Genomic DNA, 18,576 nt, shown 5'->3' with positions numbered 1-18,576 from the left:
TTGTATTTGTTATGCTGACTGTTTTTGTGTTGCTGTACTAGAGCATAATCTGCACTGGCTCACAAAATCTGTTCTGACCTGATCTGGGCGCGATCATACCGCTCGCCTTGAAATACTTAGTATTTAAATACAACTCCTAACCTAATTGAACCAGACGACGATCGCGTCGCCATCTGTTCGCTGTCGCTGCTGTGCGTGATGACTGCGACTAGTTCGCCATCGTCTGGTACTGTGACTGCTGCTACGTCCGAATGCATCTGATGATGCACTGCTGCTTCTGCGACCGTTGATTGCTGTTGAGTGTTCCAGCGCTCTGCACCTGTTTGGGAAGACCAGTAAATGCCCACACAGAAAAAAAAAGTTGAATTTTGGAATGTTGAAAATTTGGTAGGTTGAACCTCTTTATTTGTGTAATATTACATAAAAAATGTGTAAAAATGTGAACCTGATTCAAAAACTGATGAAAATTCATCATTTTCTGGGGTAAAATTTATCATTTATTTTGCCACAAAATCTGTCACCATATCCTGATGAATATTACCATCATTTTTTTTCTGTGCAGAAAAACTGTTGGTACGTAACTCTGGGCAGAGTCGGGATGGCAGTTCCGACCCGTCCGATCGAAACAGCGCCATCCCCGATTGCCTTGTGCTGGAACCTCGCTTCAGCTTCTGGCGTGCTGAATTGCTGGAGATCACCGTCTGTTGTCGTGCTAATCTGTTGTGGTTGTGGTGATCCAGCGCAGTATGTGCGGCATATTTTTGCCGCCCGCCATTCCCACAGCCGTTCGCCGTGGTTCGATGATCTGTGCGGCTGTCTTGCCATGAGCTGCTTCTGCTGCACTCTGGGTGTGCAGCTTCCGTCGTCTGACTTCAGGCCCGTAGCCAGGGAGGGGGCTACCGGGCTGCAGCCCCCCCCCCCGTAATTTTTCCAATTTTTTTTTAAATTGTACTACCTTAAAAAATCTCAAATCAATGATTGTGTGTTCTCTTCCCAGAAATAATTTGTAAGATAGAGAATCAAGAATTGAGCATGAGCATGAGCATGAGCATGGTTGACTGCCAATGAGCTGCTACTCCGTTATTGACAGATCAGCTGAAGTTAAACAATGAATCAAAAATGATCAGTGGGAGCCAACCATCCGTTCACTGTTTAACCTCTGAAGATCCCTACTTTATTAGTCAATACCGGCGCCCTCCCAAGAAGCCTGCAATTCAACAAAAGGGAGGAATGTTAGTCCGATAGTTGAAGTTGCAGACTCATCAAGCACACAGTTTTTCGCTATACACTTGTTGATACCGCTTGAGACCGTTCAATCCACAGCATCTCCTTCAAGCATCACGTGATTATTATTTTTTTGGGTTAGTAGGATAAGGTATTGGCTTTTCGATGCCTCCCGAGCTACGATACTATGGGGAGGACTTTCATAACAGACCCGTCGGCGAGCCTTCCGAGCAACGATGCTATGGGAAGGTCTTTCTGGTTAACACACAAAATCACACACAAAAAAATATTATGGTAATGACAAAAGTAACTTACTTTTGAATTAAAATGTTGTTAAAATTTGCTACATTAAAAGTTTTTTTCTTGTTTTGAAAATGAAAACTTTTACTGCTACAGTTTTTGAAAATCTTATTGCTCACTGATTTAAAAGTTTTTACTTTTAATTCGACTGTAAAATTTCTTTCATTTTGACGTTCTCGTGTAACCGTGTACGCCTAAGTCGCAAATGTAAACAAACACTTTGGTGGGTCCGGTGGTGCTGGTGAGTCTAGGACGCAAAGCAAAGCCGACCGCGACAGCAGCCAGGACTCGGACGCGGAAACCTTCGTGAGCCAAACAGCAGCAGCGGAACGCCTTCGAAGGAGGGTGGTGCAGGAGCGGGACGAGGTCGAGTGCTCGAAAAGGACAAGGCCAGCTTCCTGCAGGAACTGCAGCTGTTCCACGGCCGGAATGCGTAAGAAGGAAGCTTGGGTGTTTTGTGGGGTTTGTGATTGATTTTGTTTGTTTTTGTAGGATGAGAGGTAGGAATGTGGATTCGCACCGGTTGTATTGGGTGGTGGTGGCCCGGGATTGGTAGTTGAGGGTCAATTCGCGTGAGGACTGGGGCGAGATCATCGAGGAGATGGCGCTGCCGAAGCGTTGCGTGAACAACGAGATTGCGTTGAATAAGATTAACTTCCGGTTTTTGGACAAGTACGCGAAAGTTTATTTTCACGATGGGCCTCCGACGAAAAGCTACATAATTGGAGGTGGTCAGCGCAGATGTTGCACTCGGTGCCGGCGGTTTACAGCACCGGTGAGTATTGAGAATGTGTGCAGTGGCTAGCCAACTTCACTTACTTTCCATCTCTTTTAGCAACTTCCCGCCCACAAACACTCACGTCGCGACGGCGCAGCTTCAGCCGAATGAATCTGGACAGTGAGCCAAAAAAAAATCTGTGTCATTCTCGAAGTAGGATTACGTGCTCAAAATCGAACTCCGTACCGAGGGCCTCATCAACTCCATGTTCCGGATGCGCTTCCAGGATCGGGAACTCCCCGTTCAGGCACTTTACTTTCCAGCCGGAAAACGTCGACCACCCTTCCCGAATCAATGGCCAAATCCTCCAAGACTGTCCTGATTGACGCCGGAAACGTGACCATCGTGTTACACTGCTGTCGCGCGTCGAAGCCTCCATCCGGAACCGTCCAGCCTGGGGTATTCGGAAGTGACCGGTGGCGTACCGTATGAAGCAGAAGCTAGTGGAGAAGCGTTAAATACAAAAAAAAGTGTTTTCCTAACATACTGTTTAATTATTTTTTGTAATAAATGTAAAAAACCAAGCACATTTTTCTGAAATTATCCCTGTAGTGCTAAATGTTGTGTATTCTTGCCATAAAAGGTTTCTTTTACAATTAAAAGTAAAATACTTTTACCAATACAACGATTTTGTTCCATAAATGCATGGTAGTATCAAAAACTTTCCAACTTTTAAATTGAAAAGTTTGAACTTTCTACGAATATTCACCAACGCGAACTTTTAATCCAACGAACGATATTTTTAAATTTAGAGTAATTTTTCTTTGTGTGCACTTACTTTTAACTTTTACTGCTCAGACAACCCCCGGGTCATGAGCTGTCTCCAGATGCGCTGCCACTGAACTCGGTCTTGGGCTGCTACTCTCCAATTCCAACTCGGAACTCCCACACTTCGAAGATCTTCCTCCACTTGGTCTAACCACCTTGCACGTTGCGCCCCCCTCCGCCGCGTTCTAGACGGCTCCGAATTGAACACCAACTTCACCGGATTGATAGTCTGGTTCGGTTGGCGCGCATCCAACGCGTCCGGCATTCTCGCGACGTGTCCGGCCCACCTGATCCGGCCAGCCTTGGCGACTTTCCGAATGTTTTGCTTGCCGTAGAGTTGCGCCAGCTCGTGGTTCATCCTTCTCCGCCACACAGTGTTCTCACGCACGCCGCCAAAGATCGTCCTAAGCACTCGCCGTTCGAAAACTTCAAGTGCTTGCAGGTCCTCCTCGAGCATCGTCCACGTCTCGTGCCCGTAGAGAACGACCGGTCTTATCAGCGTTTCGTACATGGTGCACTTTTTACGCCGGGAAAGATGACCAGACCGTAGGGTCTTGTGGAGTCCATAGTAGGCACGACTACCGGTGATGATGCGCCTCGAAATTTCTCTGCTGCAGTTGTTGTCAGACGTTACCAACGATCCGAGGTACACAAACTCCTCCACGACCTCGAACTCGTCGCCGTCGATCGTCACGCTCGGTCCTATGCGAGCCCTAAAGGACTCGGTTCCTCCTGCCAGCAGATATTTCGTCTTCGCCACATTCACCTTCAATCCAACCTTTTCTGCTTCCCGCTTCAATTCGGTGTACCGCCTGGCCACCTCCTCGAACGTCCTGCCGACAATGTCCATGTCGTCGGCATAGCAGATGAATTGGCTGGATCGGTTGATAATCGTGCCCCGCATGTTGAAGCCCGCCCGCCTCATTACACCTTCAAGCCCAATGTTGAAACAGAGGCCGGAGATACCGTCGCCTTGTCGCAGTCCCTTGCGCGATTCGATCGGGTCGGACATCGCTCCCGAAATCTTCACGCTGCACCGTGCCCCGTCCATCGTCGATTTCACTAGTCTGATCAGCTTCCCGGGAAAGCCGTTCTCGTACATGATCTTCCATAGCTCTTCGCGATCGACCGAGTCGTACGCGGCTTTGAAATCGATGAACAGGTGGTGCGTCGGGATCTGGTACTCGCGACATTTTTGGAGGATTTGGCGTAGCAAAAAGATTTGGTCCGTCGTCGATTTCCCCTCCACAAAACCGGCTTGGTACGGCCCAACGAAATCCTTTGCTCGCTCCGACAGACGACAGAAGATGATCTGAGACAGCACTTTGTAGGCCGCGTTGAGAATAGTGATGGCTCGATAGTTCTCACATTCCAACTTGTCCCCCTTCTTGTAGATCGGGCATATTACTCCCTCTTTCCACTCCTCCGGTAGCTGTTCTGTGTCCCAGACCTTGACAATCAGCCGGTGTAGACAGGCCGCCAGCTTGTCCGGGCCCATCTTGATGAGTTCAGCACCGATACCATCCTTACCCGCTGCTTTGTTGTTCTTCAGCTTCTTGATGGCATCCTTAACCTCCCTCATCGTGGGTGCTGGCTCGTCCTCGCCGTCCACCATACCGCTGACGTCGTTTCCCCCGTCGTCCTGGTACTCCGCCTCTGGGCCGTTCAGGTGCTCGTCGAAGTGCTGCTTCCACCTTTCGATCACCTCACGCTCGTCCGTCAAGATTCCTCCGTCTTTATCCCGGCACATTTCGGCTCGCGGCATGAAGCCAGTCCGGGTTTGACTGAGTTTCTTGTAGAACTTACGCGTTTCGTTGGAGCGATACAGCTGCTCCATATCCTGGAACTCCAACTCTTCCAGGCGGCGCTTCTTATCCCGGAAGAGATGGGTTTGCTGTCTTCGCAACTGTTTGTACGACTCCTTGTTCCCACGGGTGTTGCGCAGCAGCCACTTGTCCCGCGCTGCTTTCTTCTCGTCCCAAATCGCCTGACATTCCTCGTCGAACCAGCCGTTCCGTCGAACTCGGTCCACGTACCCGATGGCGCTCGATGCCGCTGCGTTGATGGCTGCTTCCATATGGCTCCAGCAGGCCTCCAGAGGGGCTTCGGTAAGCTCACCCTCGTCAGGCAACGCAGCTTCGAGTTCCCGCGCGTACTGGGTAGCGACCTCAGGATCCTTGAGCCGCTCCAGATTATACCGCTGCGGGCGACGGTACCGGATCTTGTTGACCTCAGACAGGCGTTGGCGCAGCTTAGCCACCACCAGGTAGTGGTCTGAGTCGATGTCCGCGCCACGGTAGGTTCTGACGTCGATTATGTCCGAGAAGTGCCGACCATCGATGAGAACATGGTCGATTTGAGTCTCCGTGTCGTTTGGTGATCTCCAGGTGTACTTGTATAGGGAGGTGTGCTGGAAGAAGGTACTACGTATGGCCATGTTTCGGGAGGTAGCGAAATCGATGAGTCGTAGGCCGTTCTCGTTCGTCTGCTGGTGAGCGCTGAACCTCCCAATAACCGGTCTAAACTCCTCCTCCTGGCCAACTTGAGCGTTCAAGTCGCCGATGACAATCTTGACGTCGTGTTTTGGACACTTCCTGTACTCGCGGTCAAGAAGCTCGTAGAAAGCGTCCTTGTAATTGGCGTCGCTTCCCATGTGCGGGCTGTGCACGTTGATGATGCTCAGGTTGAAGAATCGGCCCTTGATTCTCAACCGGCACATTCTGTCGTTGACTGGCCACCAACCAATCACGCGCTTCGCCATTTCGCCCAGCACGATAAAAGCTGTCCCCAGCTCGTGTGTATCGCCGCCGCTCCAATACATAGTATACCCACCGAATTCTCGGTGGTCCTTCCCCGTCCAGCACACCTCCTGCAGCGCCACGACTTCGAGACCGCGGACCCGCAATTCGTTGTGAAGAATGCGGTCGCTCCCATCGAAGTTGAGAGACCTGCAGTTCCACGTCCCGAGTTTCCAATCCCTGGATCCCCGAAAATCGGGTCGGCGATTGGATCGGCTCGCATCTGGAGCTCTCTGCACTTGGGTTTTACGGCGGGTGCGTGTAGCCATCACCAACCTCCTGTCTCGCCGGAGGACCACAACAAAATCACTCACTCACAATTATTGCACTCCACTATTAATTAATCCAAAATGTCAGTGCGTCTTTCGATCATTATATAGAAATGGCTTTTTTACCGCAAAAAAATAAAACCTTATTCTAAAAAATTATACACAATTTACCCGACGCCGTGCCTTCCGATCAACGATGATATAGGAAGGGCTTTGAAAATCACAAAACAATTAATTAAGATCACAACAAAAAAATCACAAAAAACACTAATTACTCAACGAAAATTACGCTCAAGACACAAATAATTCAGTAAGGCATCCTCAGGCCCGTAGCCAGGGGGGGGGCTTCCGGGCTGCAGCCCCCCCCCCGAAATTTTTTCCAATTTTTTTTTAAATTGAACTACCTTAAAAAATCTCAGATCAATGATTGTGTGTTCTCTTCCCAGAAATAATTTGCAAGATAGAGAATCAAAAATAGATTGATCAAACTAAGTAATTTGCCTGTCCATTGCCGGGCTCAGTTTTTGTAGATTATGGATCCAATATTTAAAAATTGAGCTGCAGATTTGAACATTGTTACATTCAGTAACATCTCATTTATCTTGTAGTTTTAGCATTACATTGGTTAGGATGGTCCAAATCTGGGCTTACTTGGGGCTATCCCCTGAAATCAAAGATTTACGCATCACTAGCCTAAGTTCCAAAATTTGAGCATTTTCTGACCACTGACCACCAAGTTTGGGCAAAATCGTCAAATTGTATGGAGAAAAGCAACTGTTTCAGTTTTTGACCAATGGAAGGCGCAATAACTATCCAGTTCTTACCAATTTTCAGAACTACTATCTTCTTTAAATTTGGAAAAACTTTCCCGAAGACACCTTATTTTTTGGGTTTTTTGTTAAAAAGTTATTAACCTTCGAAAAAAGCAATTTCCGAACGGACTGCTCTAAGGGGCTACATAGAAATAATTACCGTCATCTGGGGCGAATCGGGACTACAGTCTGAATAGGGACAGCAAAAATCCTTAGATCTTGTTGTCTTATTTTTGATTGTAGAACTTAAGTATGACCCCTGAAGAACCATAAAATAATTTAGAATTTTTGGATTCAATGTGGCGGCCAAAATGGAGGTCAAGAAATATTTCTGGTGTTTTTTTTAAAGGTCTAATAAACCAAATTTCCAGTTTTTGCTTTTTGGGTGCTTTTGAAACCGTCATGGGTATTAAAAAACACCCAAAAAGCAAAAACTGAAAATTTGGTGTATTGGACCATTAAAAAAACAGATGCCGAATTTGATGTTAAAAACAAGCAAATAAAACATGCCGATTTCATTTGTTCCTGATTCGGTTCGAAACTTTGGATAATCGAGGCTTCGGCTAGTCGAATTTGGACTGTAAAATTAATAGCCCTCTTTTATTTGCATTAAAACCTTTAAACTGTTAACAAATGTTTTTTTCCTACATTTTTCAACATTTATCATAATTTCCCAAAAATATTTAGATTTTGTTTTCAAAAACGAAAGCATTTAATATGAAAAACATTTGAGTGAATTTCGACTATTATCAGAAATACAATTCTAATTTTATCGTTGTGGTTTTAAGAATATGGTTAGTTACATATCTGAGACCTTAGAGAAAAATGCTTGAGAAATATCTGTGTGTATTTTTTTATTACTTTTTCGTAAACCTTTTTTCCGAAACCACTCGTCCAAAATGCTTTCTTTTGGTCACATTTTTTAGTTTCCACCGTGGCCAATCTCCAATTTTTATTTAATATATCGAAAATCGGAAGATCAACTAAGTGAATCCTTATTATCAACTAATTTTCACTTTGTGCATGAGCTTGCGATTTTTAAAAGAAGAAATAAAATGATAAAAATATTCAAAACGTTAAAAAAATTTAAGCTTGGATTCAAAAACTCTGAAATTTCTGATCAATAATTCATTTTCAAACTATTTAATTTCAATTTTTTGGATTTTACAGATTAGAATTTGCATTTTGAAAATTTTAAAATTTCTTTGTATATTTTTTTTATAATTTCTTATTTCTGAATATCAATTGTAAATATTTTCCAAAGTTTATGTTGCCACCTTTTCAAAATGGACCAAAAAACAGAGAGCAAATACAATATTAAAAAAAAAAGCTTCACAATTTTAATGGAAATAACTTATTTAGATTAAGACTTTTTAGGACCAGCGACCAGGTCGGTTCGGAAAACAAATTTGAAATGTTTTTCCTGCTTTGATAATCATATACGACATGTTTGGACTCGTTTAAAAATATTTAGAATTTTTGTAACATGTTGCGGAACCGCAGAAAAGTTTTTTTTCACGAAAAAAGCATTTCGCCATCAGCTAGATATTTTGAAAACTAATGATGCAAAACAACTGTACTGATTTAAAGTGTGTTTGAAACACTTTTAAAATAATAAAACCATAGCTTGTAGTTTTGATTTTTAACCCTCTCGACTTTGGTCAGAGTTTAGTGACATAAACTTCAGAATAATATTCGCAACGGCTAAATAAAGATTTAAAAATTTTACACTTTCAAATTTCTAAATTTTCATAATTTTTGATTTCAGATTTTTTGGTATAAGACAAAGAAATGCCAGAAATCAAAAATAAAAATAATAAAAACATAAAAAATTTAAGATAACAATTCAACAGAATAATATCAAAAAATCTGAAATTCCAAAAATTAAAAAATCTAAAACTGAAAAATTAATAAAATAATTAATACTTAAGAAATCCTAAACTAAAAAAAATATCATTTTGAAATTAAGTTATTCAAAATGTTTTATGTTTTTTCAATCTTAATTTTTGGATGCTTTAAATATTTTTATGTTTGAATTCTAGTATTCCTAAATTTATTTATTTTACCAGAAAATTAAGTGATTATTGCAATGGCTTTTCCCTTATTTCAGCATTTTAAGATTCAGCGTTTTGATAGTCAGCTTCATGAGGCAATTCTTCAATATTATTTAAGCGAATACATTATTTTCAAACGTTATTTTCAGTCGCATCCAAATAAACAAATCAAAATCTCATCAACACATATTGCACCCGAAGAAATATCAAACGACGCTTTTTGTTTCTGTTCCTTTTCAGCTGCGTACCGCTTAAGAGAAGTCTTTTCGTAAACCTTTTCTTGACCGTTACTTGAGATTTTTTTGTATGGAGTTTTAAGAGTCTCCGTACTACAGGACATTTTTTAAAATTTTCGTTTGAATGTAAAATATAGTTCTTGTAGCAAAATTCAGACTAAGATTTGATTTACAGGAAAAATTTAATTGATTTAAGAATTCTTACATAAAGTATTCTTTACTTTTAAAACAAAAATTTAAGATAATAATTACACATCAAAAACATAAAAAAACATAAAATAATTACAACTAAAATAATCCTTAAATTATAAAAAAAAAACATTTTTTATCATTTTTAAATAAAGATATTCAAAAAATAATATTCAATCATTTCAATAAATTATGTTTTAATAATCTTAATTTTTTGATGCTTCGAATATTGGTATGTTTGAATTCTAGTGCAGACTAAGATTAGATTTACAGGATAAAACTAATCGATTTATGAATTCTTACATAAAGTTTTCTTTATTTTTAATTTAGCAAGGTTTCGTAAATATAAAATTTCTAAACCATAAAATGTGCAGGATTTTGTTCCCAGAGTCAAGATATTGCTTGAACAAACATCGATTTTAATAAATGGTTACAATCCTAAATTATTAAACATGATTAGATCCCAGAAATAGAAAAAAAGGATTTCATTTGTGTGTTTTTTTGTTTTGCTTAGAAATATTCAGAGAGTCTTTTCTAGAACCACCACAGCCAATTTACATTATTTTTCCCCTTTATCTTGTAAAATCATATTGGTTATCAAAACTTATTTTAAAAATAATATAGTTTTGATAGTTATTTCAAAATAAATAAATAAGTGAATTGAAGATTTTAATTTGTTAATAGTATTCGCATTTACAATTTTTATCGTACATTTTATTTTATTTCGAGAAGATGTGTCTCAGGAAGTAATAGATCAATCTCCAATGGTTCTGAGTCTTTACACGATAAGAACAATAAAAGTTTTGCTTGATGTTGCTGTTATATCATTTTCATTGAAATACTTGTTAAACAGTTTGTACACAATTTTCAATAAATTGGATAATGTTAATTTTTGTGTTTTAACGAAATATGCACTTTAAAGCTTACTGTGGATTTATTTTTTTAATCGATAAAAAATGAATGATTTCTATGAATTCATAGACTTTTAAATATTTTGACTCTGGATCTTTGGTTTAAATTTAACCGTTTATTCGATCAGAAAATTTTATTTTTAATTTTTTTTTTTTAAATTTCGAAGATAAGCAGCACTGCAACGATAGATTTAAATTTTATTTAAAAATTATCTTTAGAATTAAGATCTGATTAATTTTTTTTGTCATGTTTTAAAATTTTATTTTTGCTCAAATTCTGGACCAATTTTCAGAATACAATGAGTAATGAATTTAAATATGGCGTTTAGTCGGAATATTAAAGTTAAACATGAATCGTTTTAATGTTTGATGCAATCGAGGAAAATTTTAACGGTTACATATGCATTTAAAAATGGTTACATATGCATTATTAACAACTCTTCCAGTGAATATTTTGGCGTTGAAAATTAATTTAATTAATTTTATCTAAATTTGTTAACACATTTAAATTAAACACAGGCACTGATTTTTTTTTCAAATCTATTAATTAACAGATATTTATTATAGGCCTATAGGGTCGTCCAATTACTATGGAGACACTTCAGAAGCTGAAATTTCATCGATTATATTTTTTTGTATTTCATTAAAATTATTTATTTTTGAGAGCACCAGGAGCTTCGCAAAATATGAAATGGCTTCATTAGCTTAGAACAATTAAAATAAAACATTGTTTAAGTTTGTTTATAAAATTTTAAGAACAACAAATATTCCAGTTATGAGTTTTATGTTGTGCTAGAAAAAATGAAAAATGTTAGATAAACCACCACAATTATCACACAGCTGAAAATGTAAATCCAGACGGTTTAAAATTTCTCTCAGTATAAAATACAGAAAACATAATACTTATGGTTAGATAAATCAATATTTCTTTTAAAAAATTTTTTTGCTTTCAAAAATTTGATTCAAGTTAAGTATATTATAAATTTAGCGACGTTTATCACGAAATTGGATTCCAATTAAACAATTCAAGAAAATGTAAAAAAAACACTTTCTCTACTCCTTTAACACAAACTAGCTGTTAAAATAAAGAGAAAAAAAATGACGAAGGAGTTTCTTCAATAAAGACATTGAAAACTTAATATGAAAATCTTCGAAAACTTTTTTGCATACATTACATTACAATTTTACAATTCATCTCAATAATTATACCACAAACCAAGTGATGGTATAAATGATTTGCTGATTTTTATACTCCTTGAATTTTTGCACCCAAGCCCCCCCCCCCGAACAAAAATCCTGGCTACGGCCCTGGGCATCCTATTATTCGATTACCACAATCACTCACCCCATACGAATAGCGACACAAAAGCACACAAAAAAATTAACCTGCATAATCACGACTTCGCGTCCCCACTTCCAGCGCACCAATGATGCTATTATTCGATTACCACAATCACTCACCCCATACGAATAGTGACACAAAAGCACACAAAAAAATTATCCTGCATAATCACGACTTCGTGTCTCCACTTCCAGCGCACCAATCATTTGTAAGATAGAGAATCAAGAATTGATTTATCAAACTAAGTAATTTGCCGTCCATTGCCGGGCTCAATTTTTGTAGATTATGGATCCAATATTTAAAAATTGAGCTGCAGATTTGAACATTGTTCCATTCAGTAACATCTCATTTATCTTGTAGTTTTAGCATTACATTGGTTAGGATAGTCCAAATCTGGGCTTACTTGGGGCTATCCCCTGAAATCAAAGATTTACGCATCACTAGCCTAAGTTCCAAAATTTGAGCTTTTTCTGACCACTGACCACCAAGTTTGGGCAAAATCGTCAAATTGTATGGAGAAAAGCAACTGTTTCAGTTTTTGACCAATGGAAGGCGCGAAAACTATCCAGTTCTTACCAATTTTCAGAACTAATATCTTTTTTAAATTTGGGTTTTTTGCTAAAAAGTTATTAACCTTCGAAATAGCCATTTCCGAGCGAACTTCTCTAAGGCTACATAGAAATAATTACCGTCATCTGGGGCGAATCGGGACTACAGTCTAAATAGGGACAGCAAAAATCCTTAGATCTTGTTGTCTTATTTTTGATTGTAGAGCTTAAGTATGACCCCTGAAGAACCATAAAATAATTTAGAATTTTTGGATTCAATGTGGCGGCCAAAATGGAGGTCAAGAAATATTTCTGGTGTTTTTTTTAAAGGTCCAATAAGGCCGATGCAAATATTTAAAAAAGTTTTTGTCCCTCGGCCCTGGCCGAGGTCAAGGTGGGGGCAAAAAAATAAAAAAATATAAAAATTTAAATAACAAGCCATAGTCTTCACATTTAAATGAAAAAAGTGTTCTAAAATGCATTGTTCGGGCCGGCACGTTGGCCCCACGGAAAAAGGCGGAATGTTCACGGGTGGACTGTAATTTTGGGTTCCAATGGCCGTGGGTGTGGTGAAGTAAAACACTCGGACTTTCTTTAAACACTAACTTTAATAACTATTTAAACGTGAAAAAGCGTGTTGACTCTACCGAGGGTGAAAAGGAACTGGTACCGCAAAATGGCGGTTTTTTCTCTCGTCGTCGTTCGTCGTCCTTCTTGTCGTCCTTCGTGTTTCGTCGTTCGTGGCTCATTCGATCAGCGTGGCAACGTCGCGCCGTTGCGCGCTAAAAATTCGTACAGGGTTGCTAGTTGTACAGGTTTTAATCAAAGCAATCTGGTTGGGAAGTGCTCCCAATCGAACTGACACTTGCAGCAACCAACATACTCCCCCGGGCTGGGAAGAAGTTTCCAGCTAAACCTTTTACTTTCTCTGGGACGGATCACAAATCGCCATACCTACGTTGACCGGAAATGGAGGATGCAGTTCATCATGGACGGAACCTTGTCCAGCAATGACCCAACCAAGGTGAGTTTCGCGTAGATCCGGTTGATTGCCATCCAACTCAATCAGGCCCGTTTTCAGCAATCGGAAGAACATCGTGACTCCCAGGAGCATATCGATTCGGTTCGGCTTGTGGAATTTTGGATCTGCCAGCTGGGTGCCAATGGGTATTGGCCACTCCGTGATGTCAACCGGCGAAGACGGCACCGTTCCGGTCACTTTCGGAACGACGAAACACTGTGCGTTTGCGGTAAAGTTGCTGACCCGTGACTGAAGCTGAACAATTACGGACTCCTTGGCGTAGGTCTTAACATCCCCGATGCCGCAGATGGGAACGTTTGAAGCCGTTTTTGGCAACTTCAGTCGAGCTGCCATGGATTTTGAAATAAAGTTTACCTGTGATCCGCTGTCCATAAGGATGCGACACGGCACAGGTTGGTTCTCGTTGTCACGCAAAGTGACCAGTGCTGTGGGCAACATGGCGTTGACCATCGGTGCTTTGTGACAGGATGGTGAGGGTTGCGAATGCGGTTGGCCTGAGATTCGGGACGCAGGTGGGTGCCGGTGTAGCAGCGTGCTGTGTCTTCGTTGACACTTGCGGCACGAGTGCTGGGATCCACATTCCTTCCAGTGGTGCCCACTCCGCAAGCAGTTTCGGCACAGGTTCTTCTCTCTGACCGCAGTCATGCGCTGGGACACCTTAAGGCCATTGAAGACAGCGCACTTGAAGGTCAGGTGACGTCCGTTGCAGAAATTGCACCGGATTCCAGGCTGCGACGTGACGGCTGTATTAGCGATGTGGTAGGGCTGCTCGTGTACAGTCACTGGATGACTTCGTTTCGTTGCAGCCTTCTTAGTAGCTTCCCAACGCTCCAGAACGAAGACACGGTCTTTCAGGAACTTGATGGCCTCGTCGTACTTGGGGAGCTCTCCGCGCTTGATGGTTCCCTCCCAGAGCTTGTAAGTCACATCGTCCAAAGCGTGCGCCAGAAGGTAGACTGCAATCTGCTCCGACACACCGGAGAACTCTTGTCCTAGAAATTTTAGGTTCTCGACGTGGCTGATGAATTCCTCCAGTAGTACCCTCAAATCCGCGTGGCTCTCCTCTTCCAACTTCTGCACTCCCAGCAGACCGCCGATGTGGAGATCGACCATCCGCCGCTTGTCCTCGAACCGCTCTTCCAGCAGTTCCCAGGCTCGCTCGTAGTTGCCATCCTGGATGGTCTTTTCGTCGATCGAACCTGCAGCTTCTCCGATCAAGGCTTGTTCCAGGTGGTAGAGCTTGATCCTGGCCGGTTCGTTTGACTTGTCCACGACGTCCTTAAACATTACCTTGAATCTGTCCCAGGACTCGTACTTGCCGTCGAACTTTGGGATGATTCTGGGCAGGGGTTGAGAGATGATCACCGGTTGGACCCTGGCTGGTTGGAGTGCCGTAGATGGACCTGCAACGACAGCGGGTGCAAGGTCATCCGCCCATCGTCCAAGAGTTCTGGAGATCTGGTCGTGCAGCTTTCTGAACTCCTTCCTCTTCGCGTCGTGTGGACCCCGAGTCTTGGAGTCGGTCAGGAGGACAATTCGCTGGTGGAGGTTGCCGAAGTCGTTGTTGATCCGCTCCAAGTTCTTGAGATGCGATCGGACATCCGAAGCCGTACGATCAGCTCGTGCCCAACCAGTGAGTTCCGTTTGGAGCTCCTCGAGGGTGTCCATCTCCTGGTTCCGGAGGTGGATCAGGCCGTCCAACTCATCTTCTTCCGTCTGCTTCTTCGCCGGGGTTCGTTGAACTTTCGGCGGCATTTTGCACTTTTTCACTGCACTTTTGTTTCGTTGGTTTGTTTCTTCTTCTTTTTCACACTTTCGAACACTCGCGACGGGAAATGAGGCCGGTTGCCTCCGTCGGTGGTTTCGCGAATGTTCGGGAATCGAGACCGTGTCGTCTCGCACTTGTCACTCGCGGCTACGTCTCTCTCACCGGAGTTGGGTTGCACGGGAACTGTCCGTTTTGCACTCTGAGGCTCGTTTGCCTCCTTCTTTTCACCGGGCTTCTTCACCACATCCACGCCGGATGTCCAAATTCGGGTCGATTGGACCAATGTTCGGGCCGGCACGTTGGCCCCACGGAAAAAGGCGGAATGTTCACGGGTGGACTGTAATTTTGGGTTCCAATGGCCGTGGGTGTGGTGAAGTAAAACACTCGGACTTTCTTTAAACACTAACTTTAATAACTATTTAAACGTGAAAAAGCGTGTTGACTCTACCGAGGGTGAAAAGGAACTGGTACCGCAAAATGGCGGTTTTTTCTCTCGTCGTCGTTCGTCGTCCTTCTTGTCGTCCTTCGTGTTTCGTCGTTCGTGGCTCGTTCGATCAGCGTGGCAACGTCGCGCCGTTGCGCGCGAGAATTCGTACAGGGTTGCTAGTTGTACAGGTTTTAATCAAAGCAATCTGGTTGGGAAGTGCTCCCAATCGAACTGACACTTGCAGCAACCAACATGCATTTTACACTAGTTCAGTTGTTTTGCAATCATTAGTTTTCAAAAAATCTAAGATCTGAGTGGCAGTGCTTGGCCGAATGGTTACGCTGTCCGCTTTGTAAGCGGATGATTCTGGGTTCGATTCCCATCTGCTCCAACCTTCCATCGGATGAGGAAGTAAAATGTCGGTCCCGGCCTTAGTTGTTAGGCCGTTAAGTCATTCCAGGTGTAGGAGTCGTCTCCATGCCATAAGTACAAACAACACACCAAACCAAGCCTACTCCGGTGGAATCGCTGGCGGCGGTTGGACTCGCAATCCGAAGGTCGTCAGTCCAAACACTGGGGTGGAAGGTTCCTTGGAGTATAAAGAGGTTTGGGTGCTCTCCTCATTCAAGCCTTCGGACTCCTAGCAGAGCAGAAACTTGCAATAGAGACCACAAAAGACCCGGGGGTCGTTAATGTGGATGGTTTTATTTTTGAAGATCTGACAAAAACAAAATTTGTATCGAAAAAAAGATTTTGCATCGAAAATTTCAAAAAATCTTAAGATTTTTTAATAAACCCAAAAATGCTAAAAATGTTTTTAAACGCAGGAGAATGTATTTTAATTTGATTTCAGCTGGTTGCACTTGAATTTTCATTGAAATTTTGAAGTTTATTGTAAAAATATTTTTTTTGCCCCCTGATTTTTCGGGCCAATTTCGAAGGGGGGGGGGGTGACAAAAACTTTTAAAAATATTTGTACCAGCCTAAACCAAATTTCCAATTTTTGCTTTTTGGGTGCTTTTGAAACCGTCAGGGGTATTAAAAAACACCCAAAAAGCAAAAACTGAAAACTTGGTGTATTGGACCTTTTAAAAAAACACCAGATTTGTTCATATTTAACTAAAATGTGGTTGCAGATGCCGAATTTGATGTTAAAAACAAGCAAATAAAACATGCCGATTTCATTTGTTCCTGATCGGATAATCGAAACTTTGGATAATCGAGGCTTCGGCTAGTCGAATTTGGACTGTAAAATTAATAGCCCTCCTTTATTTGCATTAAAACCTTTAAACTGTTAACAAATGTTTTTTTCTACATTTTTCAAAATTTATCATAATTTCTCAAAAATATTTGGATTTTGTTTTCAAAAACGAAAGCATTTAATATGAAAAACATTTGAGTGAATTTTAACTATTATCAGAAATACAATTCTAAATTTATCGTTTTGGTTTTAAGAATATGGTTAGTTACATATCTGAGACCTTAGAGAAAAATGCTTGAGAAATATCTGTGTGTATTTTTTTATTACTTTTTCGTAAACATTTTTTCCGAAACCACTCGTCCAAAATGCTTTCTTTTGGTTTTTTTTTAGTTTCCACCGTCGCCAATCTCCAATTTTTATTTAATATATCAAAAATCGGAAATCAACTAAGTGAATCCTTATTATCAACTAATTTTCACTTTGTGCATGAGCTTGCGATTTTTAAAGGAAGAAATAAAATGATAAAAATATTCAAATCGTTAAAAAAATTTAAGCTTGGATTCAAAAACTCTTAAATTAAATTAATTAAACATAATTTTCAAATTGTATAATTTCTGATCAATAATTTATTTTTAAACTATTTAATTTCTATTTTTTTGATTTTTCGGATTAGAATTTGCATTTTGAACACTTTAAAACTTCTTTATTATTTTTTTTAATTTCTTATTTCTGAATATCAATTGTAAATATTTTCCAAAGTTTATGTTGCCACCTTTTCAAAATGGACCAAAAAACAGAGAGCAAATACAATATTTAAAAAAAATAGCTTCACAATTTTAATGGAAATAACTTATTTCGATTAAGTCTTTTTAGGACCAGCTACCAGGTCGGTTCGGAAAACAAATTTGAAGTGTTTTTCCTGCTTTGATAATCATATACGACATGTTTGGGCTCGTTTAAAAATATTTAGAATTTTTGTAACATGTCGCGGAACCGCGGCAAGTTTTTTTTCACGAAAAAAGGATTTCGCCATCAGCTAGATATTTTGAAAACTAATAATACAAAACAACTGTACTGATTTAAAGTGTGTTTGAAACACTTTTAAAATAATAAAACCATAGCTTATGGTTTTGATTTTTAACCCTCCCGACTTTGGTCAGAGTTTAGTGACATAAACTTCAGAATAATATTCGCAACGGCTAATTAAAGATTTAAAAATTTAACACTTTGAAATTTCTAAATTTTCTTCATTTTTGATTTCATTTTTTTTGGTATAAGACAAAGAAATGCCAGAAATCAAAAAAAATAATAAAAACAAAAAAAATTAAGATAACAATTCAACAGAATAATATCAAAAAATCTGAAATTCCAAAAATAAAAAAATCTAAAACTGAAAAATTAATAAAATAATTAATACTTAAGAGATCCTAAACAAAAAAAATATCATTTTAAAATTAAGTTATTCAAAATCCAATAAATTATGTTTTCTCAATCTTAATTTTTGGATGCTTTAAATATTTTTATGTTTGAATTCTAGTATTCCTAAATTTATTTATTTTTACCAGAAAATTAAGTGATTATTGTAATGGCTTTTCCCTTATTTCAGCATTTTAAGATTCAGCGTTTTGACAGTCAGCTTCATGAGGCAATTTTTCAATATTATTTAAGCGAATACATTATTTTCAAACTTTATTTTCAGTCGCATTCAAATAAACAAATCAAAATCTCGTCAACACATATTGCACCCGAAGAAATATCAAACGACGCTTTTTGTTTCTGTTCCTTTTCAGCTGCGTACCGCTTAAGAGAAGTCTTTTTGTAAACCTTTTCTTGACCGTTTCTTGAGATTTTTTTGAATGGAGTTTTAAGAGTCTCCGTACTACAGGACATTTTTTAAAAAATTCGATTG

At 40.3% G+C, this 18,576-nt stretch overlaps 1 protein-coding gene and 1 pseudogene across 1 annotated transcript; one reads left to right on the top strand and one right to left on the bottom strand.

Annotated features, from left to right (window-relative positions):
* LOC120430364 (40S ribosomal protein SA-like) overlaps positions 1-18,576 on the top strand; it is a 142,480-nt pseudogene that overhangs the window by 75,435 nt on the left and 48,469 nt on the right.
* Positions 11,484-17,885, bottom strand: LOC120430360 (uncharacterized). The gene is made up of 2 exons (XM_039595462.2): positions 15,202-17,885; positions 11,484-15,083 (listed from the first exon to the last, which is right to left on the bottom strand). The coding sequence occupies exon 2, from the start codon at positions 15,024-15,026 to the stop codon at positions 13,149-13,151; it is 1,878 nt and encodes a 625-aa protein (XP_039451396.1). The 5' UTR covers positions 15,027-15,083; positions 15,202-17,885; the 3' UTR covers positions 11,484-13,148.

The sequence above is a fragment of the Culex pipiens genome, chromosome 1, assembly GCF_016801865.2.
Source record: "Culex pipiens pallens isolate TS chromosome 1, TS_CPP_V2, whole genome shotgun sequence".
Lineage (NCBI taxonomy): Eukaryota > Metazoa > Arthropoda > Insecta > Diptera > Culicidae > Culex > Culex pipiens.
The sequence above is the reverse complement of the archived record's forward strand: the minus strand, read 5'-3'. Positions and strand labels throughout refer to the sequence as shown.